The following is a 20,480-nucleotide window of genomic DNA, read 5'->3' on the forward strand; positions in this document are numbered from 1 at the left end:
AGCCAGCTGAGTGACGCTGGCAATACACTGCTGTGGCATGGCTCAGCTGGCATGGCTGAATGCCTGATTGTGTGGGCAGATGTTTCAGAGAGAAGGGAGCAGACCCCATAGGGGCTGTGGTGACACAATAGGGAGGCTTTCAATTAGGCCAAACTCAGGCGTTCTTATGCCAGGTGCCAGCGGCCAGGTGTTATCTTACGCCACAAACCGTGCTCATGCCTTAAGAACATATAGTATATCCATCCCAAAAGCTGCAGCACTGATGTGAAGGGTTGTGTGTATGTATGCGAGAAAGAGAGAGAGAGAGAGAGTTTTCATGTCGAGCAAAGTTGGTGCAGGCTGGTGGTGGCTGCCAGCATGGCTCATACGAGTGCTGGAGCGGGCGGACCCCGAAGGCACTGACAGAGACAAATGCGGGATCAGAGCACCGGTCGCAGGATGCAGCTGGCGCGCATCAAGTGCTTCCGCATGGCAATTAAACTGACGGCTGGACTCGGAGAAACGGCCAGACTGATACTCGCACACAAAGTCCACTGCATCTGCATCTCAGCGCGTTTCAGAGCGAAGCACACAATCAGGAGGGTTAATCACTCCGATTATGGTGAATTATAAACTCGACTCTTTAAACAATAGCAAATGTCTTACTGCGGCAGACGGCAAATGCTTTTTCCCCAATATGCTCTCGAGTTTTTCATTTCATCTGCGGAGCCTTTTGAAGAAGTTTCAAGAACTTTAATGAGAAAAAATATGCGTTTTGGGTCTCTGACGTCTTTCTTAAAGGGATAGTTTACCACCCCCAAAAATTCCCTGCATACGAATATGCTTCCATTTATACTAGGTGAAAAACAGTATGAGCCGAGTATAGCAGGCATGTCTGAATTCATAGTACTCATAAAACAGTAGGCGAAAAGTACCCAGATGACTTTCCGTCGAGTGCACATTCACTGGACACTTTACTATTCCATGAGGACACAGGAAAGGAGTTGTGAATGGTGTGAAGCAACGCAGTTCACCGTAGGTCACATGACAGTGACGAGTGCGCTACGAGCACAGTATGGCTGACAGGACAGGAAAGTTTGTTTTTCTCAGTGCCCAAGGAAGTCGACCGGAAGTTGAAGTCGGCCGCGTGCTGCCATCTTGTAGCAGAACTTGCGTTAGCATCCCATTGACTCCCATTCATTTTGGTGTCACTTTGACAGTGAATAACTTTACATCTGAGGCGTTTAAAGACTCCATTTGTCCATTATTTATTTCCAAACATACACGACAATGTATAAAGGGCTCCATTACCTTCTATGTTACATTATGGCCCCGTAGAAACAGTTTTGGTAAAAATAGGCTAACGATTGCGTCATAACCACTCGACTCTCTGTCGCACAGTAGAGAAATTACCGTACAGACAGGAGGAGAAGCTCGCAGGCAATCGGGGAGATTATCTTAATATAGCGTACTGGCGTTACATTTTAAAATACTATACAAACTAATTAATCAGAATACTTACTTCTGCTCACTCACGCCAAAGAACTCCCCGCTCAAGCTCGCCGTCTCTGCAAGATCAACGATGGCAGTTTGCACGCACAGCTACTAGAAGATTTACATCTGTCAGACAGGTTGCGGACGTCATCAAGCTTAGTTTGAGTCTGCGCGTCAGAAACGGAAGTGCTAAAAATCGCTAAAAATGGGCTTCACTTGACTCAATTGAGTTCCAATGGGGTCGATGTGTCCATTTCTTTTACTGTCTATGGTTTTTCTGAGGTGAGAGACTTTTTCATAACAAGTTGTGAAGATAACGTTAGAATAATGAAACTGACATATAGGCTGCATTCGAAATCACGTACTCTCTCGAGTAGGTACTTATTTTGAATAAGAGCTTACTTTGCGAGCGCTAAAGGAGTATGTTCTATATAGTATGAATGTAATCTGGATGCACTACATTTGCCATGTTGCCCTTATCATGTGACTCACCAACGTCAGTTGCATTGCTTTAAAGCGGAACTCAGTAAGATTTGTGAAGCTCCCCCTACAGGTTCCTTCAGTGAATCACACTGTCGTAAATACTCCAAGCGCAGCTCTGGACTACAACGACTACAATGCTCACCAGCGCAGTAGTTTTGAAAATACAGTACACGAAATCTCGATGGAGGTGGGTAATTTTCGAAATTGTCTTATAAAGTCATAATATATACTTTTTTTTTTTTTAATAACCGTAAAGCATTTTGTCACTCTCGCGTGAACGTGAACATGAGGCGAGATTGTGTCGGGTCGATGCAGATCAACTTGCAAGTGCTGTATTCTGGCGTAGACGTGCCAGAGGGGGTTAGTGCTCGCCTCAAACACACCACTGCAAGTCAATTAACCATCGTAAGTACTTAGAAAACTATTTATGCAGGTAAAAAAGTTACTTAGTTCTGCTTTAAAGCCTACAGTATTCTTCGGCCGTACTCACCATCCATATGCAGCCCAATTTTTGAGACCGCGCGGATGGCACGTGTGTGAGTGACTTGAACGCTTGAAAACAAAATCCACTAGATAGTGTGCATGCGGCGAACGTGTCTTATGCTTTGAAAGTATGCTTTGAAAGGCTCGCGCTCTTAAAGGAACACTCCACTTTTTTTGAAAATAGGCTCATTTTCCAACTCCCATAGAGTTAAACAGTTGAGTTTTACAGTTTTCAATCGGCGTAATAATCAAGGAACTTTGCTGCCGTACCATGAGTGCAGCAGGCGCAGTGATATTACGCAGTGACTGTGACCCCCTGTTTGCAACCATGGAGACATTTGTGAGAGGCGCTGCGTAATATCATTGCGCCTGCTGCACTCATGGTACGGCAGCAAAGTTCCTTGATTATTACGCCGGAAGGACAGTATAGTATAGCGAGTATAGAGAGTATAGCAAGATGCTAAAGGTCTAATCAGATTCAATGAACTATGCTAAGCTATGCTAAAAGTGGTACCGCCAGACCCAGAGATCGGCTGAATGGATTTGAAAACAGTAAAACTCAACTGTTTAACTCTAGGGGAGTTGGAAAATTAGCCTATTTTCAAAAAAGTGGAGTGTTCCTTTAACTCTGTGCGAGACAGAGCGGAATGAGGAAAATGAAGTATACCCTGGTGGCCTTAAGCCGCACACCCTGTCCACATGCAGCCCAATTTTTGAGACCGTGCGAATGGTGCGCGTACAACAACGCATGTGCGAGTGACTTGAATGCTTGAAAACAAAATCCACTAGATAGTGCGCATGCAGTGAACGCGTCTTTCCACGCTTACGACCAAAGGAGTATACTTTGAAAGGCTCACAAGCTCAACTGTGCGTGAGATGGTGCGGAACACTGAAGATGAAGTATACCTGGACCTTAAGCCCAAAGTATACTTCGGCCATCCATGCAGTGTCCGCATGACTTAATTTTCGTCATCAGGAGGGTCCGTGGATGTCCTCACACACTGTCCGCATACAGGCCAATTTTTGAGACTGCTTAAAACACTTGAAAACAATAGTGCACACACGCAGAACGCGTCTTTCCGCACTTACGGCCAAAGGAATATACTTTAAAAGGCTCAAATGTGTGAAAGACAGAAAATTAAGTATACCCTGGCCTTTTCTTCCATTCACAAATCCTCTCTAGTGGCCTCATGAGATAAAGTGTCACTTGTGTGCACACTTCAAAATCCCGCCGGGAGTAGTAGGTCATCCGGGGACTTTCTGCCTACTCTTTTAGAGTACTGTGAATTCAGACATACTTCTTTTATCACATACTGTTTTTTGCCTACTATATAGTGGGGAAGTATGAAATTTAAGATGCAGCCATAATCTGACAACATCTCATCTGACCGCACATACTGAATCAGGACAACACATATTTCTCAGTCACTCTTTATTTAAACTGCATCTGACAGATGAGTCAACAGCTTTCACGCACGTCTTTCAAAATAAAAGTCTTGCATCAGAAAATCATAGAATTACGTTTGTTGTTTTTTATGGTCATGAAGTTTCAAACCAAATCTAGTACCTGCTGTACAGTTTTCAATTTCAGATGCAGATTGTACTCACCTTCATATTGTTCCAACCTGTTTAACTTTTTTCCCCTGCAGAACAGAAATTAACTACTGACATGGGGACAAGATGATGGGAGGAAAAAAAGAAATAAAATCAAATTTCACTGCTTTCATGTTGAAGTATTGCATTCCCCTTAGAAACTTTGCATTCCACTCACTAAAATACATGCGTTTTTTTCCTCACAAAACTATTGTGTTGCCCCAAGAAACTTTGCAAAAGTATTGAAACAGTTTTTCCTCCCATCTCCGTTATTTCCATCACAAAAGTTTTGCAAATGAATCAAAGTTTTTGGGGGGAATACCAAAGTTTTTTGATGGACATGTCCCTTTAGGGCCTCCGTAAAGAACATATTCTTAAAATGAAAGTCACAATAACATTAGGTCCCCGCTGACCTGCACTGTATAGACAAAAGACAATGAGACATTCTTCAAAATATCATGCAGTCAAACAGGTTTGTATAACGTAAGGTTGAGGAAACAAATATTGATTTTTTGGGGGGTTATCTGTCTCTTTAAACTTCACCCCAGCATTTGAACATTTGGCACAGAGATCACAGCATCTACAAATCAATCACAAGCTGTAGTTTTAAGACTTCCTAAAGTGCAACTTAATGGTGTAATTGAGTCAGAGCTTGATTTATCTGCTGAAGATTACTCAATACTGGACCAAAAGCGAACTTCCTTCCTTCACTTTGGAGTTAATATTCCAGGAATCCTTTAGTGTACTTGATGTCGGTTCTGCTTAATCAAATTTTCGCTCCATCTTGATAACTCAAAGGTTGGGACAAAGTCATCGGATTGAAGTAGCCATGCGCTGAGACTTAATTGATTAGGTCAGTCTGTAAGGTTTCCTTCTCTTAGCTGTGGAATTCAATTGGAATGAGGGCCAAGAGACATGATTGTGATAATTACTGATTGGGTAATGAGGACTGAAGACTCCCAGAGGCCTCAAGCCATGATTATAATCATAGAAGCATTGTGACCCTGCTGATTAAAGCCAGATATGACTTTAACAAGCTGAGGGCAGCAGGATGACTCTACTATTAAAACAAAAGAACATCTTACACTGTAGGCACTGTCACTTTATGTCCAACTCTATGGGACGACCTCCAACAGTGAGGTCTTCTGAATCTTTCCTTGGATTATGCGCAATTGCACTGTACCAAATCATACTGCTGAATTATGTGCTGTTTGTGTGGGGAAACATCATGTCTTTAAGACAACATTTAAGACTTTATGTATGTTAAATCCTTTGATTAGTTCTGAAGTACTTTAATTTATTACCAAATATTGCTAATAAAAAAATCAACAATTCAGACACTGTGTTGTAGTTACATCTAGTGGTGTAAATCAACAAGGATCAAACCAGAGTATAGTTGCAGCAGGTTTGATTTTACAGAATACATTTAATGGTAACATTTTACAATAATGTCTTATTTGTTATCATTAGTTTATCATTAACTAACAATATATTCTTGCAGCATTTATTAACCTTTGTTAATGCTAATTAAAGGGTTAGCTCACCCAAAAATTAAAATTCTGTCATTTATTACTTACCCTCATGTCGTTCCACACCCGTAAGACCTTCGTTAATCTTCAGAACACAAATTAAGATATTTTAGTTGAAATCCGATAGCTCCATGAGGCCTCCATAGGGAGCAATGGACACTTTCTCTCTCAAGATCCATTAAGGTACTAATAATATATTTAAATCGGTTCATGTGAGTACAGTGGTTCAATATTAATATTAAAAAGCGACGAGAATATTTTTGGAGCGCCAAAAAAACAAAATAACGACTTTTTTAGTGATGGCCGATTTCAAAACACTGCTTCATGAAGCATCGGAGCACAGATGAATCAGTGTGTCGAATCATGATTCGGATCGCGTGTCAAACTGCCAACGGCTGAAATCACGTGACTTTGGCGCTCCGAACAGCAGATTCGACACACTGATTCATCTGTGCTCCGATGCTTCCTGAAGCAGTGTTTTGAAATCGGCCATCACTAAAAAAGTCATTATTTTTTTTTTTTTTTTTTTGGCGCTCCAAAAATATTCTCGTCGCTTTATAATATTAATATTGAACCAACGTACTGACATGAACCGATTTAAATATGTTTTTAGTACCTTTATGGATCTTGAGAGAGGACGTGTCCGATTTCAACTAAAATATGTGTTAATTTGTGCTCTGAAGATTAACGAAGGTCTTACGGGTGTGGAACGCCATGAGGGTAAGTAATAAATGACAGAATTTTCATTTTTGGGTGAACTAACCCTTTGAAAACGTTCATGTTCATATTAACAGTGCATTAACTAATGTTAACAGCTACAACTTTAGATCTTCAAAATGTATTAAGGCCTGGTTCCACAAACAGGGCTTAGACTAAGCCAGGATTAGGCTTTAGTACCATTATTTTGTCTCAAGATGCACACCAGCATTAACTTCTTGAGCAATTTGTTGGATCGGACCACATGGCCCAGCCTTCACTCCCCACGTGCATCAGTGAGCCTTATCCACCCATGACCCTGTCGCCGGTTCACCTCTGTTCCTTCCTTGGACCACCTCTGTTCCTTCCTTGATAGATACTGACCACTGCAGACCGGGAACACCCCACAAGAGCTGCAGTTTTAGAAATGCTCCGACCGTCGTCTAGCCATCACAGTTTGGCCCTTATCAAACTCGCACAAATCCTTACATTTACCCATTTTTCCTGCTTCTAACACATCAACTTTAAAGGACAAAGTGCTGCCTAATATATCCCACCCACTAATAGGTGCCGTGATGAAGAGATAATCAGTGTTATTCACTTCACCTGTCAGTGCTCATAATGTTATGCCTGATCAGTGTATATAGTATTCATAGTACTTCACAGACATTAACAGTAACTGTGGCACTAAATCATGTATATCAGATGATATTTGCACTTCCCTGTGACAGACCCATCAGTAACCCCTCAAACATTTAAGTTAATACCATAAACATTCTGCAGTTTTTGTGCCAATTTCATTATCATCAGTTTTCTCATGTCACACTGAGTGCACTCAAAAACAGTGAGATCTTAAAAATCTTTCATCTACAGGAAATCAATTACGATAATCAACCTCCTCTGCATTATCGTCCCACGCATATTAATGTGCAGGCAAGTTAAACTAAAATTAAAACAGAAATGAGCCACATGTACAGCAATGTTTTTCTTGTTTATTATCAGCAATTCATCAGACACATATAAACAACCTGTAGGAAAAGAAGAAAGCAATATTCTCACACAGTAACCTGGATCGCCCCAGCGAAGATCAGTAACAATAGACTCTCTCTCTCTCTCACACACACACACACACACACACACACACTCTCAGACACACTTCGAGAGGTTTGTACTAAACACTTTGTGTAGTAAAAAAAGAAATGAACAAATTTATATATAATAAAGAAATCATTATTAAATTAAAGATCATTCATGTATTTACAAATTAACAAAAGTATTAACATATAAGTAAACATTCCTTTCACCCGTCGTATTTGAAAGCAAATTTAATGATATGCCTTTAGAGATCAGTAGCGCCTGTAGTTCATTCACTGTAGATATGTTCTTTTGGGAAAAACTGGCCCTAACCTACTTATTTGTGCTTTTCTACCCAATTTAAGATGGTCGGTGACAGTGACGACCATTTCAGTCATATCTGAATCCACATATCATCTTTGTAACTAATACTGTTGGTGTGCGATTACCTATGCAGGTTCATGGCATGGTGACAAAAAGAACTTGCACCCTTATCAAGTAAAAAAAAAAAAAAAAAAATTCTATACTTTTTCTTTGAAAACTGAGCATTGCAAAACACTTTATTACACAGCTCTCTGGAATACTGGATTCTGGTCAAACATCCTCCATGGCAATGTTGTATGTCAAACTACTTTCATGTCAAACGCAGCTGGCGCCATCTTGTGTCTCAGTTAAAGAATGTGTTAAAAGTCAAATTAAAGGTTTTGAGTTCTAATATTAATCTTGTTGGTAGCCTGATTGTTCTGTATATTGTAACTATTTTTTTTTCTAAGCAGAAGCTTTGATTATACAGAGCCCCTAAAGGGGCATGGTGATGGAAAAAAAAAAAGAGATACGGAAGGAAAAAATATATTTCAATGCTTTAGTGTTGTCTCGCAAAAGTTCCACCGAGACACTTTGCATCTCACAATTGCATGTTACAAACTTAGAATTGCAATATATAAACTCAATTCTGAGAGTAAAAGTCAGATTTGCAAGTTTATAACATTTAAAACTCGCAATTGTGAGTTTATATCTCATAATTCTAACTTTATAACTCGCAATCCTGATTAAAAAAAGAATCGTGAGATAAAAAGTAGCAATTACCATTTTTATTTTTTATTCAGTGGTGGAAACATGATTCCATAGGGGAAGGCAAAACATTTGCGAGAAAATGCAAAAGCATTGAAATATAATGTTCCCTCCCATCTCATATTTTGATGATATACAGGTAAACTTATAAAAAAATTTAAACTTAAATCTATATTTGATGTCAATGTGTATTTATTTGGCGAGTAACCATGTAATAAGCGGGATTGTGTACAGTCAACCGGTCATTATTACTATTATAATATTTATTGATATTTTATTAATATTGGCTATTATTTTTATATTGTCCGTTTTAGTAATTGTATTGTGTGCTTGGTTTTTGTACTTTATTTTTTTGGTTGATTAATTATTGAGCTGAGATTTTTTTCAACCTCAAATCAAAAGGTAAACAAATGTTGTCCAAACTGTTCAGAGCATTGGTTTTTCCAAATCTAGCTGATACGAAACTGCATGCCGTTATTGTGTTAGATAGCCACGGTATATCAACTGCGAACAGAATAGGTTCACACAAACACAGTAGGATCAATAAATCAAACATCAAACTGTTAAAAGCGCTCAGATTATGAACACAGAGCCCTTGGAATCAGAGAAGACTGAAACACACGGAAAACTTCACCGACCTGGATCTCTAAGGTGAAAAGAACCACTGAATCATACACGAGTCAATCAGGCAAAGAAAGCAAAGACACGGCTGATTGCAAATGTACATACAACAGGAGGGGGTTTGTGGAGTCCACAAAAATCTTTTCAACAGCCCCATCATCACAAACAGGAGGTAACCAGTAAACAAGTATGTATAAACAAACATCGGCGAGTTCCGTCAGAAGGAAAAAAGGGCTACTTTTGTTCTCTCTCGCTCTCTTTTTTTAAAGAAACGTGTCTAGCACAAGACTGTACATCATCTTGTTTTGCGAGAGGCAGTTTTCTATGGCAATGCTATAAGTAAATGTTCATGCTGCACTAATATAGTGCAAAATGGAGCCTGAATAGAGAAAGGGGGAAAGGCAGGCCAGTGTTTCTATAGGGGGCGCTAGTGAGCTGCAGTCTTTTACCCTTTTGATTGATGCAGAGAAGGATCCGGCAGAACATTTCAGCGCTGAAAATGCTTCTAGCGAGATAAATTGTGTATTTAGCTTCTCTGAACATGACACGTCCCCAACAGCCACTGACAAGGCCTCAGGCCGCTAACACACTGCAGGAGCTGACAAGAAGTGTGACTTTACTAAACAGGAGATGGGCATATTTTGTGCTTATCAGCAAAAAAATCCTCCCAATTTAATAAGGGTCCTGCAACTTTCCTCCCGAAAGACAAGTCTATGTTACAGAAAGATGTCAATGGCAGAGAGGTGAAGGCAGACTTCCTGAAGAAGATTTTTGAAGAGTTTGTGAAGGCTCTCGTGAAATAAAGTCAAAAAACTCGAACGTAAAAAAAGGGGCGGGGAGAAACATTATATAAACACGGATCGAGTCTCTCTCTGAGGTTCCATTAGCGTCTTATAAAAAGCAGTCGGTGAGTTTGCGCGAGTCTCCTTGTTTGAGGCTTGTACCGATGGCCGACTGTGAAACGAGGCGAGTATCTGTAGTGCGAAGCGAACGTGGTTAGGCTACATGTCAGCGTCGCCGTCGTAAGCCAGAGTCAGAGGCTTGAGTCTGTTGTTCATCTGTCTTCTCTGGGGCTTCTTTGGCTTTTTGCTGTGGAAAAACAAAATTGCTGTTAATACAAAGCAATGTAATTTTTGCTTCAACAGATGCAAAAAGATAGTAAGATTGTTTACCTGCACATATTTACTAAATTAAGATATTTGATTAAAACACACAGAATTCGACTTTGACCTTCTATAACATCTTATACTGTATAACACTGCTTTAAATCTGTGACCTCTTTATCTATTGCATCTGTTTATTCAAGCGTTTTAGCACTTTGCAACACTGAAAAGCCTTACGTTTGTGTTTTTTTGAGGGCATTTTGTGTTATTAAACATCCATGCACTGCTGCTGGTTGCCATGCTTTAGTAAAGGCCTTTTATTATCATGCAATAGATGAATTTGGTGTAGCTTATACCACTATAACATTACACACCGCACCAGTGTTATTTTACTACCATCGAGATACCATTATAGTTTTAATTAATATGTTAAAAAAGTTGTAAATGAGTTATTTTCCATTTTCATTTTTAATTTTTCATCATTTTATTAGTTTTTTTTTAAACGTCTATAGATTTCTTAATTTTTCAATTTTAGTTATTTTAGTATATCAAGTTAAACTAAATAAAAATGAGAAATGTTTTATTGGCAACTAACTATATATATATATATATATATACACACACACACACAGGGTTGGGGAGTAATGAAATACATGTAACTTAGTTACGTATTTAAAATACAAAATTTGAGTAACTGTATTTCATTACTTACATTTTAAATGGGTGGTAATCAAATTACAGTTACATCTGAAAAGTATTTTAGATTACCAAAGTGATTACTTTGAATGTTAACGTAATTTAAACATTAATGTAAACTGTGACAGGCAATTAATGTAAACAGCAATTAGTGATCCTCTGACTCTGACGGCAAAAGCATCCTATAAGCTGTAGTTCTGCTTAAAAGTTTCTTACCCCTTGCAGAATATGTAACATTTTAATCATTTTAACAGAATAAGAGGGATCATAAAAACTGATTGTTATTTTTATTTAGTCCTGTCCTGAATAAGCTATTTCACATAACAGATGTTTACATACACTCCACAAGACAAAATAACTGAATTTATAAAAATTGCCTCATTAAAAAATTTACTCTTGAATCTTAACTATCCTGTCATTACTGGATGATCCACGACTGTTTTCATGTTTTGTGATAGTTGTTTGTGAGTCCCTTGTAATTGTAAAAAAGGTAATTGCGACTTTTTTCTTTCAAATGCGAGTTTGCATCTCACAATTCTGACTTTTTCTCAAAATTGTAAGATAAACTCACAATTGCAAGTTATAAAGTCAGAATTGCTTGATTAAAAATGTGCAATTCTGACTTATTTCTCACAATTGTGAGTTTAAATCTCAAAATTATGACTTTTTTGTGAATTCAGACATTTTTCTGAAAAATTACGAGTTTATCTCACAAGTTTTTTTCTCAAAATTCTCACAATTTTCTCAATATTGCGAGTTTATATCTCACAATTCTGGCTTTACAACTCGCAACTGCAACTTTATATCACATAATTCTGAAAAAAATTCAGAATTGTGAGATAAAAACTCGCAATTGCCTTGTTTTAATGTTACATATTTATTAGTATTCCAAAGTATTCTAAAGTATTTAGATTAAGTTACAAAACTTGGGTAATCTAACAAAATACGTTACAAATTACTTTTTAAAGCATGTATTTTGTAATCTGTAGTGAAATACATTTTAAAAGTAACCTACCCAGCCCTGTATATATATATATATATATATATATATATATATATATATATATATATATATATATATATATATATATATATATATATATATATATATATATATCAGTACAGTCCAAAAGTTTGGGACCACTAAGATTCCCACCAAGGCTACATTTATTTAATTAAAAATACAGTAAAAAACAGTAATATTGTGAAATATTATTACAATTTAAAATAACTGTGTACTATTTAAGTATATTTGACAAAGTAATTTATTCCTGTGATGGCAAAGCTGAATTTTCAGCATCATTACTCCAGTCTTCAGTGTCACATGATCCTTCAGAAATCATTCTAATATGCTGATTTCCTGCTCAAGAAACATTTATGATTATTTTCAATGTTGAAAACAGTTGTGTACTTTTTTTTCAGGATTCCTTGATGAATAGAAAGTTCAAAAGAACAGCATTTATCTGAAATACAAAGCTTCTGTAGCATTATACGCTACCGTTCAAAAGTTTGGGGTCAGTAAGAATTTTTATTTTTATTTTTTTGAAAAGAAATTAAAGAAATTAATACTTTGTCAGCAAGGATGCATGAAATCAATCAAAAGTGGCAGTAAAGACATTTATAATGTTACAAAAGATTAGATTTCAGATAAACACTGTTCTTTTGAACTTTCTATTCATCAAATAATCCTGAAAAAAAAATATTGTACACAAATGTTTTGTACAATTGTACACATTAAATGTTTATTGAGCAGCAAATCAGCATATTAGAATGATTTCTGAAGGATCATGTGACACAGAAGACTGGAGTAATGATCCAGAAAATTCAGCTTTGCATCACAGGAATAAATTACTTTGTGAAATATATTCAAATAGAAAACAGTTATTTTAAATTGTAATAATATTTCACAATATAACTGTTTTTACTGTATTTTTAATTAAATAAATGTAGCCTTGGTGAGCAGACGAAACTTCTTTTAAAAACATTAAAAATCTTAGTGGTTCCAAACTTTTGGACTGTACTGTATATTATATATATACAGTAATTATAGTTAACAAGTGATGAAATCGTTTACATAATAACTCAAAAAGAATTGTGCCAAATTTCAACCCCCTGCTAGATTATGACCCCCCTAGATTTGGTAGGTTTAGGAGTATTTGTGGGGGAGGGGTTAGGATTAGGGGTGAGGTTATAATACGAGGGGGTAATAATATGGCAGGGGGTTCGAAATTCTGCACAACACCGGCACTGCACATTTAAGTGTGCAATGTATTATTTTGCAGGTTTTAAATATTGAACTAGATATATTTCTTATAAGACATGAAGGCAGATGCTAAAAACAAATTAGCTTTGATTATTAATTATTATGATCAGTAATTAGCTGCCATGCTAATTTTTACAGGAAGCATATGCTTTAGCGATGGAAGGAACAGGGAAGTAGCCAGCAGCACGTTTCAGCCCACTAAACTCTACAAATCAAACTTACCTTAGCGAGTACTATGACGCAGAGATAGGGACACATGTGAATACAACATCCTCTAAACCTCACCAATTTACCTCAAAAGTCATTAATTAGCATCAGAATAATTTTCTGCAAATAGGTCAAACTATCAATATTAATATGTGAACTTCAAGAAATATATAAGTTTTTTGCATCATGTATTAATAATGTGTGAGAAATGCTTGAGGTTTCATTGATGATGATGATGATGATGATGATGATGATGATGATGGCTATGTTAGACCTGACCATCAGGGGGCAGTGTGGGTACAGAAACTGGTTATAATATTGGCCAAATGGACAAGCTCTTTGTATATATTAGTCATCTATAGATTTGTATGTACAATTCAAATATAATATTCTTAATGATTATTACAGTATCTAAAAATTCTTGAAACAAGATCAATTTAATTGAGACACAACAGTACAGTACAGAGTGATTTAACAGGCTAAATTAAATAAACAGATATATAATAAAATTCTTAAATATGTCATGGAATGCTGGAATGTATTTGTTTTATATTGTCTGCATCATAAAAAGTAGTGTACTATAAATTAAACTACACTGATCTACAATATGTTTCTAACGGTTGATCTACCAGCTCACCTCCTTCAAACAGCTCCATGTGATTGGTCAGAAAGGCACATGTGACAGTGAGAAGGCAAAGGTGATGGATATGATTGGCAACAGGGTAAGGCCATGAGGGATGGGACTGAGCTGAGAGCTCTAGTTGAACTGAGTCTCAATGTGCTGACAGTCAGGGCAGGTATATGTCAGCTCTTGGTCGTTGGGTCCGACCCAAACCACAGAGGCAACAGAAGGGTCAGGGCTCGGAGGAGAGCGCCGGGCCAGAATACAAAAACTGATAGATATGAAGGGGTTAGGGAGACAAATGAAGAAGTGAGAAAAATGGGTAAAGAATGACTTAAATTGAAAAAAAAAAAAAAAATCAGTGTTTTTGTCTCGTTTTCAGTTAAAACATATAAGTATATATTTAAGAAGCAAACTTGACTTGTATAAAATATATTTTGATTTAAGTCTCTTACCCCAAGGGTGATGACTTTTCTTGTCTAGAACATAAATCTAACAAGACCTAGTGAGGTTTATGCTTATAAAGCATAATGGATGTTTTAGTTGAAAACAAGACAGAAATATTGATTAGGTGATTTTTGACAATGATTTTTTGAATGATTTTTGCAGTGGAGGGCATAATAACTTAAATTAATACAAATGAATGATGAAAAGATGAATAGAATAAAGCAGATGATTTATGAAAGGAACAAAATGTCTAGTTTGTTGTTATAAAAATAGTTCTTACCAGGCTAAATAAGTCATGGAGACAATGAACACTAGCAGTACAAAAGCTCCAGCTGCCACACCATACACCCAGGTCTTCAGTTTGCCATCTGTGCAGATACACACACATCAACACAAGGATACAGCTGCATCTCAACTGCTTATAACCAAGACAACAGACAAAAATGGTGCATACTGGGAACACCTTTCCTTTTGTTGGACCTTCGTATGTTATTGTGGCCTCAAGAAGTATTTGGACACTTAAGATACACTTAAAGAGGACCTATTATGTCCTTTTTTGGGGGGTCTACTAGAATAGGTTTTCATGCGTGAATGTAAAAAAAAAAAAATACACCTTATTTTTCACATATTTTATATTGTTGCAGCACCTCTCTTCCTAGTCTGTCAGTAATGCTCTGTTCCTGCCTCTATGAAACCACTCCTTCTAAAAAAGTGCAATGTGTTCTGATTGGTCGGCTGGATCAATGTGTTGTGATTGGTCAACAGCTTTGAGTGCATTTTGGAAATGTCACGCCTTACAATAACTGCAAGTTTTAACACACTACTAATGCAACTGAACCAAGCCTCAGCCTTTTTTTGTGTATGCCTTGTGTTGGGAATTATTTAAATGAGGAATATTGTGATGTTTTCATTCCCTGAAGATAATCAAGACTACAATTGAGGTGTTTCAGGGAGTTCAGAAAGAGTGTGCACTGTTATAGAGAATAACTCCCTTTGGAGTGACTTTGTGCTTTGTAACTTTGCAGAACTTTTTCATTAAACAGCAACATCACACACTAAAGAAAGTTGAAAATGTAAAAAAAGCATAGAACCCCTTTAATTAAATCTGAATTTCACTGCATAGATACAAAAATACCAAACTAAGTGGTGTATGCAAACAAATCATGCATCATTTTTCAATTAACTTTAAATCTATGGGCCACAAGGTGTAGTTTGGATGGACATATTCCATATTTTTGTGCTATTGTATATGCTGCAAATAAACCCATACATTTTAAGATGAGACAATTGTGATATCCAAATACTTTTTGTGGCCACAGAATGTTTTTAAAAAAAATATTTACTAGCAAAGCTAGTAAAGATAGTTAGTGTGAAAATATTAGTCTTTATTTTTTAATATACTATAAATGATTGTGAGCATGTTTCGAAGCTAGTCATTTGCACATTTGCCATTCAGAGCTTTGTTCTCCACAAACTCACCAGGACCGAAGGGCTGCAAGAACCAGGTGCGTCCGGAGCGACCTGGCAGGTTGGAGGTGGGCTGAGTGGGGTTGAGCGCTCTGATCGTCTTCACGTCAGCCTTACTGTCTCCTGCGGTAGGGATCTCAAGCACTGGTATGACCGTGCACTGGTCCAACACTCCATCAGACGTCATCACCTCAGTGTAACCCTCCTCACAGCCGCAGATACCAGCCTGCAGGGGGAGACATTGCACCAGTTACACACATGGATCTGGTACGTTTACATCAGACAAGCAGCATACACTATTAAACAATGGAAAACAAGCATTGTTCAAAAGTTTTGCGTCAGAAAGAGCACCGAATCAGCATATTAAAAGATTTTTAAAGGATCATGTGCCACTTAAGACTGGAGTAATGATGCTAAAAATTCATATTTGCCATCATAGTAATCAGTAATCTTTTTATGCAAGGTTGCAATGGCACTAAACTGCTCTGTCTATTGATAATTAAAATATTTCAACATTTCTTTTTACCTGAAGCACGTTTCTAGTAAAATAATAGTTTCTTTAAAAAAATAGTTTCTTTAAAATAAGCTGCGATGTGGACCAGACTTGATGCTGTCAATTTAAAGTCTGGCTATGTGAGACCAAATAAAATGGGACCAGAAAATCTTTCATATCCGTTTCTAAAAACACAGACGGCTTTCTATTTGCGGCATCCCCCCGGCTTCAAAACTGCCGCTAATTGAATTCACTTTCCATCTCCTGCGACCATCACTTGGCTTCCTCTGTATCAGTGTCACGTTGTTCTTACTTCAGCTAACAGCTCTCTCAAACAGCTGCTAAAAATATTTCTGCGGCATCTAGCTGTGATTTCAAAGATACTGTTCTTGCTCTTTGTGCTATTTTAGTGCTTTCCTTGTTCTGAAAAACATCATGACTGTGTGAATCCTGAAGGTTCTCCATAGCTGCGAGTGCATGTTCGAGCGTGGGTGTTGACAAGATACATCCCAGCACGTGTTCTTCCACTGACAAGACATTTGGGTCTCCACGAGCATCATTGTTCTGCAGGCCTGAGTGCTTGTGAGCAAATATGTGGAGAAACCCCCAGGTTCCTGTGGTCTGCAGGGGGTCTCTTATTCCCACTGCAATCTTGGGAGGATAAACGGCCCACACGCAAACACAACCCCTTCGGATCGGTGCGATCACGGAATGCACCGGGGCATTTGCCTCTCTAAAGACGGGCAAAAAAGAGAGCAGGTCCAGATGTAGCAGAAGAATCTGATATGAATACAGTCAGATTCTACCCACAATACAGGGATTCACTTCACAGCGGGAGACACGGTCTAGATACACTCGCAATCATCAAATTCACACAACATGTAGTTCAGATGCAATGGGGAAAATCGCATGCTGGAGGACAAATGTGGTAGCTCACAATGAATGTTTGCATCTCGGATTATCTTTAAGGGAACAAGTTGAATATAAAATAAAGTAAATTAAGCCATTCTGTTTCAAGGCAACTACATATATTTTGCTGTCAGACTGATGCTGAATGACTAAATAATTAGAATGACACTAATGTATAGTTTGTCATTTGGGAGACAACTATAGATTTACGTGAACAAGCCTTTGTGTGATTGGTTCAGTAGACTAGTTATATGTTTGTATTTATTGATATTTCCTAATTTAAACTGTTTTATTAATGACGTTTAGAAGTTGCAATATGACACTTACTTAGAAGAGTAGGAAATTAAAGAAAACTATTTAGAAAACTGCAAAAGAGAATATTCAAATATTCAAACTTTTATGTTAGATGTGCTTAATCGATTTATTAGTATATATCAATAATCGATATATATATATATATATATATATATATATATATATACACACACACACTGTATATTTATAACTTTTATGTTAGATGCGATTAATCGCAATTAATTTGACACCACTAATTTGAATGTTTTCTTGTGGAAAGGAGATTATTATTTTATTATAATAAAATAAAATAAGTTTTTTTTAACTGAAACTAGTTTGTTCTATTAATTATTCTAGTACTAGTTCTATTAATTAACTGTTTTGATAAAAATGTTTGGTAATTACAGTATGATCTAAAGGAGTAAGACATTTTAACTAAATTAAAGAAAACTATTAAGAAAGTTGCAAAAAAGATTATAAAATAAAATATTGAAATATAAAAAATAAAATAAATGGCCACATCTTACCACACTCTCCCCAACTGTATATGTCCATAAACACATCGATAACGTATTTAGAGGATCTTACAGTCAAATCAAAGGCATAAGCAAGCATAAAAACATTCAAAAACACCAACTACTGCAAAACATTGCTGCCATCCAGAATAATATCAAGCTTTCAACTGATAGTGCCTTATCTTCCCCTAAGGTATTTTATTTGGCCTGCATTGATATAAGTGTGACTGCTTCTAATACCATCTGACATTGGTCACAGTGCTTGATAAAGTCCATGCAAAGGGCTAACACTATTATTTTTATCAGCAAAAGACTGAACAGTAAAGTGAGTTTAATAGTTTCCATCTAAGGTTATTAAGATGGTATCTGTTGATAAGCGGATAGGAAATCTTCCAGTGCATTTGGTTCTCATGTTTCAGCATTTCCCATTATACATTCCAGGACTAACTCTCTCTTCTGGAGGAAGTCTAATCCTGCTGTATTGAATATCCATGCAAGCCTGTTTGCAGTCTGCCGGCATCCCAGCATCACACCTTAGCAGACATAAACATGCACACATACTAACCTCAGTGCAGTATGAGCGAGGTTTGTCGCAGGCTGGATCACATGACCTGTCAGACACCGGCTCGCTTGTCAATGGGCATCCACCTGCAGGGAAAGAGTTCCAAGTTTTATTGTTTAATGACATTGACAAACACACACACACACACACACACACACACACACACACACACACACACACACACACACACACACACACACACACACACACACAAAGCACATGCCCATTTTCAGCCAGTGTATTGTCCTGAAGGCAGGAGGCATCAAAGACTCTCCATTCTGTTGCTCTCCCACATTCATCCTCTTTTTTTATCTCTCTCTCTGGAAATGCAAAACACTGCCAAGCACGCTTCACTCCAATTTAATCCGTGCTTAAAACCTCTCGTGTTATGATATTACTGATGTGCTAACTGATAAGCACGAGGCAGTAATTAAAACTCAACTAGATTTTTATATTTTCTGGAAAAAAATGTGAGTGGTGCTTGGCTGTGCAAATCTCAATGTCAACAACCTTCCCAGTATTTGGGAAAATCAAACTTTTTCATGCCACAGAACCCCAAATATGATGATTCCCTTTCCTAAGGGTAGTATTAGTATTTTTAATGCCATATTTTGATGGCAAGAACTGAGTTACAAAATACACAAGAGTTGCATAAATACAATACAAATAACAAACAAAAAGAAAAATACAGCAGTTAAGATTATACAAGATGTTTCATATTTACATATGAAAAAAAATATATTTTTCTTGTAAAATCTTACTAAAGTCCTTAAGTGAGCTTACTACGGTACATTAAAAATGTTGTCTACTTGCATTAAAAGCAGGACAATAAAACATGCTTCCCCTTTCTGAGGGACCTCTTCCTAAATATCCAATCTACAGTGTGAAAAATATAATAAATGTGCATGCATACATAAAATATATATTTTTTTTCTTTTAAGTTGATACTTATTAAAAAACAAAAACAAAACGTTAGTACTGTTAGATATGGAAACCTCTTTCCGCCACACAAGAAAAAAAAAATGTTTTTATCATAATGTTTACTTCCTATGTCAAGATTATGACTTTTTATCTCATAATTTTGACTTTGTATGTCAAATTCAACATTTAACCTCCTAATTGACTTACATAATGTCAACATTTTATCTCATTGACACAGCATCTTATAAGTTTGACTTTTTATCTCATAATTGTGACTTATGTCATGATTATGATTTACAAAATGTGTGATTTTTTTCTTATGTGGCAGAAATGAGCTTCCATAATTAGGTGTATAAACAAAAGAAAAACAAAACTTTGGCTGTCCATAGAAATAATTATGAGATTTAAAGCAGAATTACTATTATTATATGATATTCATTGTTATATATTGTTATATAATAATTAATATATTTGTTTTCATTAAATTAAACATTTAATTATTTTACATTTTTGATCTTTTTTTCTCCAAACCTTTTTACAGGCCCATAAGTGCAACTCTGCGGCCCCTAGACCCAGTGGTGTTTCCTAGGGCATTATTAGGATGTTCTCGGTGGTTGCTAAGGTGTTCTGAGGGGTTACCATTCTCAGAGCCCATTCTCAGTCTCTATTATATTCTGGTCCCTAGATATTCATGCTTGGGCTACTTCGTCAGTGCAAGTCTATGGCATTCTGGGCCATTTTTCTATCAGCCAACACAATTAAAAATACTCCTCTTCTTGAGTCGCCTATGTGTACGATCTCAACATCCTTTCGCTCACCTCTCTACAAATCACAGCCTGTGGGAATCCACTGGATCTATAAAAGCACTGAAATGGGCAGCCGGCGGCCAGTGCAGGGGTGTTATTTTCTCTAAGCTTGGATGAATCAATACATCCAATCAACAATGAGAGCAGTGAAA

The 20,480-nt window shown here is 37.0% G+C and overlaps 1 protein-coding gene across 1 annotated transcript in view; it reads right to left on the minus strand.

Moving 5' to 3' along the window:
- Positions 1–9,664: 9,664 nt before the first annotated feature.
- The window catches only part of thsd7aa (thrombospondin, type I, domain containing 7Aa), a 132,835-nt gene continuing 122,019 nt past the window's right edge, over positions 9,665–20,480 (minus strand). Inside the window, exons 25-28 of the mRNA XM_067411674.1 lie at positions 18,605–18,687; positions 15,841–16,054; positions 14,642–14,729; positions 9,665–10,112 (exon numbers count right to left, since the gene is read on the minus strand). Coding sequence (XP_067267775.1) covers positions 10,025–10,112; positions 14,642–14,729; positions 15,841–16,054; positions 18,605–18,687 — 473 coding nt within the window. The 3' untranslated portion in view covers positions 9,665–10,024. The remainder of the gene's footprint in view (positions 10,113–14,641; positions 14,730–15,840; positions 16,055–18,604; positions 18,688–20,480) is intronic.

The sequence above is a fragment of the Chanodichthys erythropterus genome, chromosome 15 (assembly GCF_024489055.1).
Source record: "Chanodichthys erythropterus isolate Z2021 chromosome 15, ASM2448905v1, whole genome shotgun sequence".
Classification (NCBI taxonomy): domain Eukaryota; kingdom Metazoa; phylum Chordata; class Actinopteri; order Cypriniformes; family Xenocyprididae; genus Chanodichthys; species Chanodichthys erythropterus.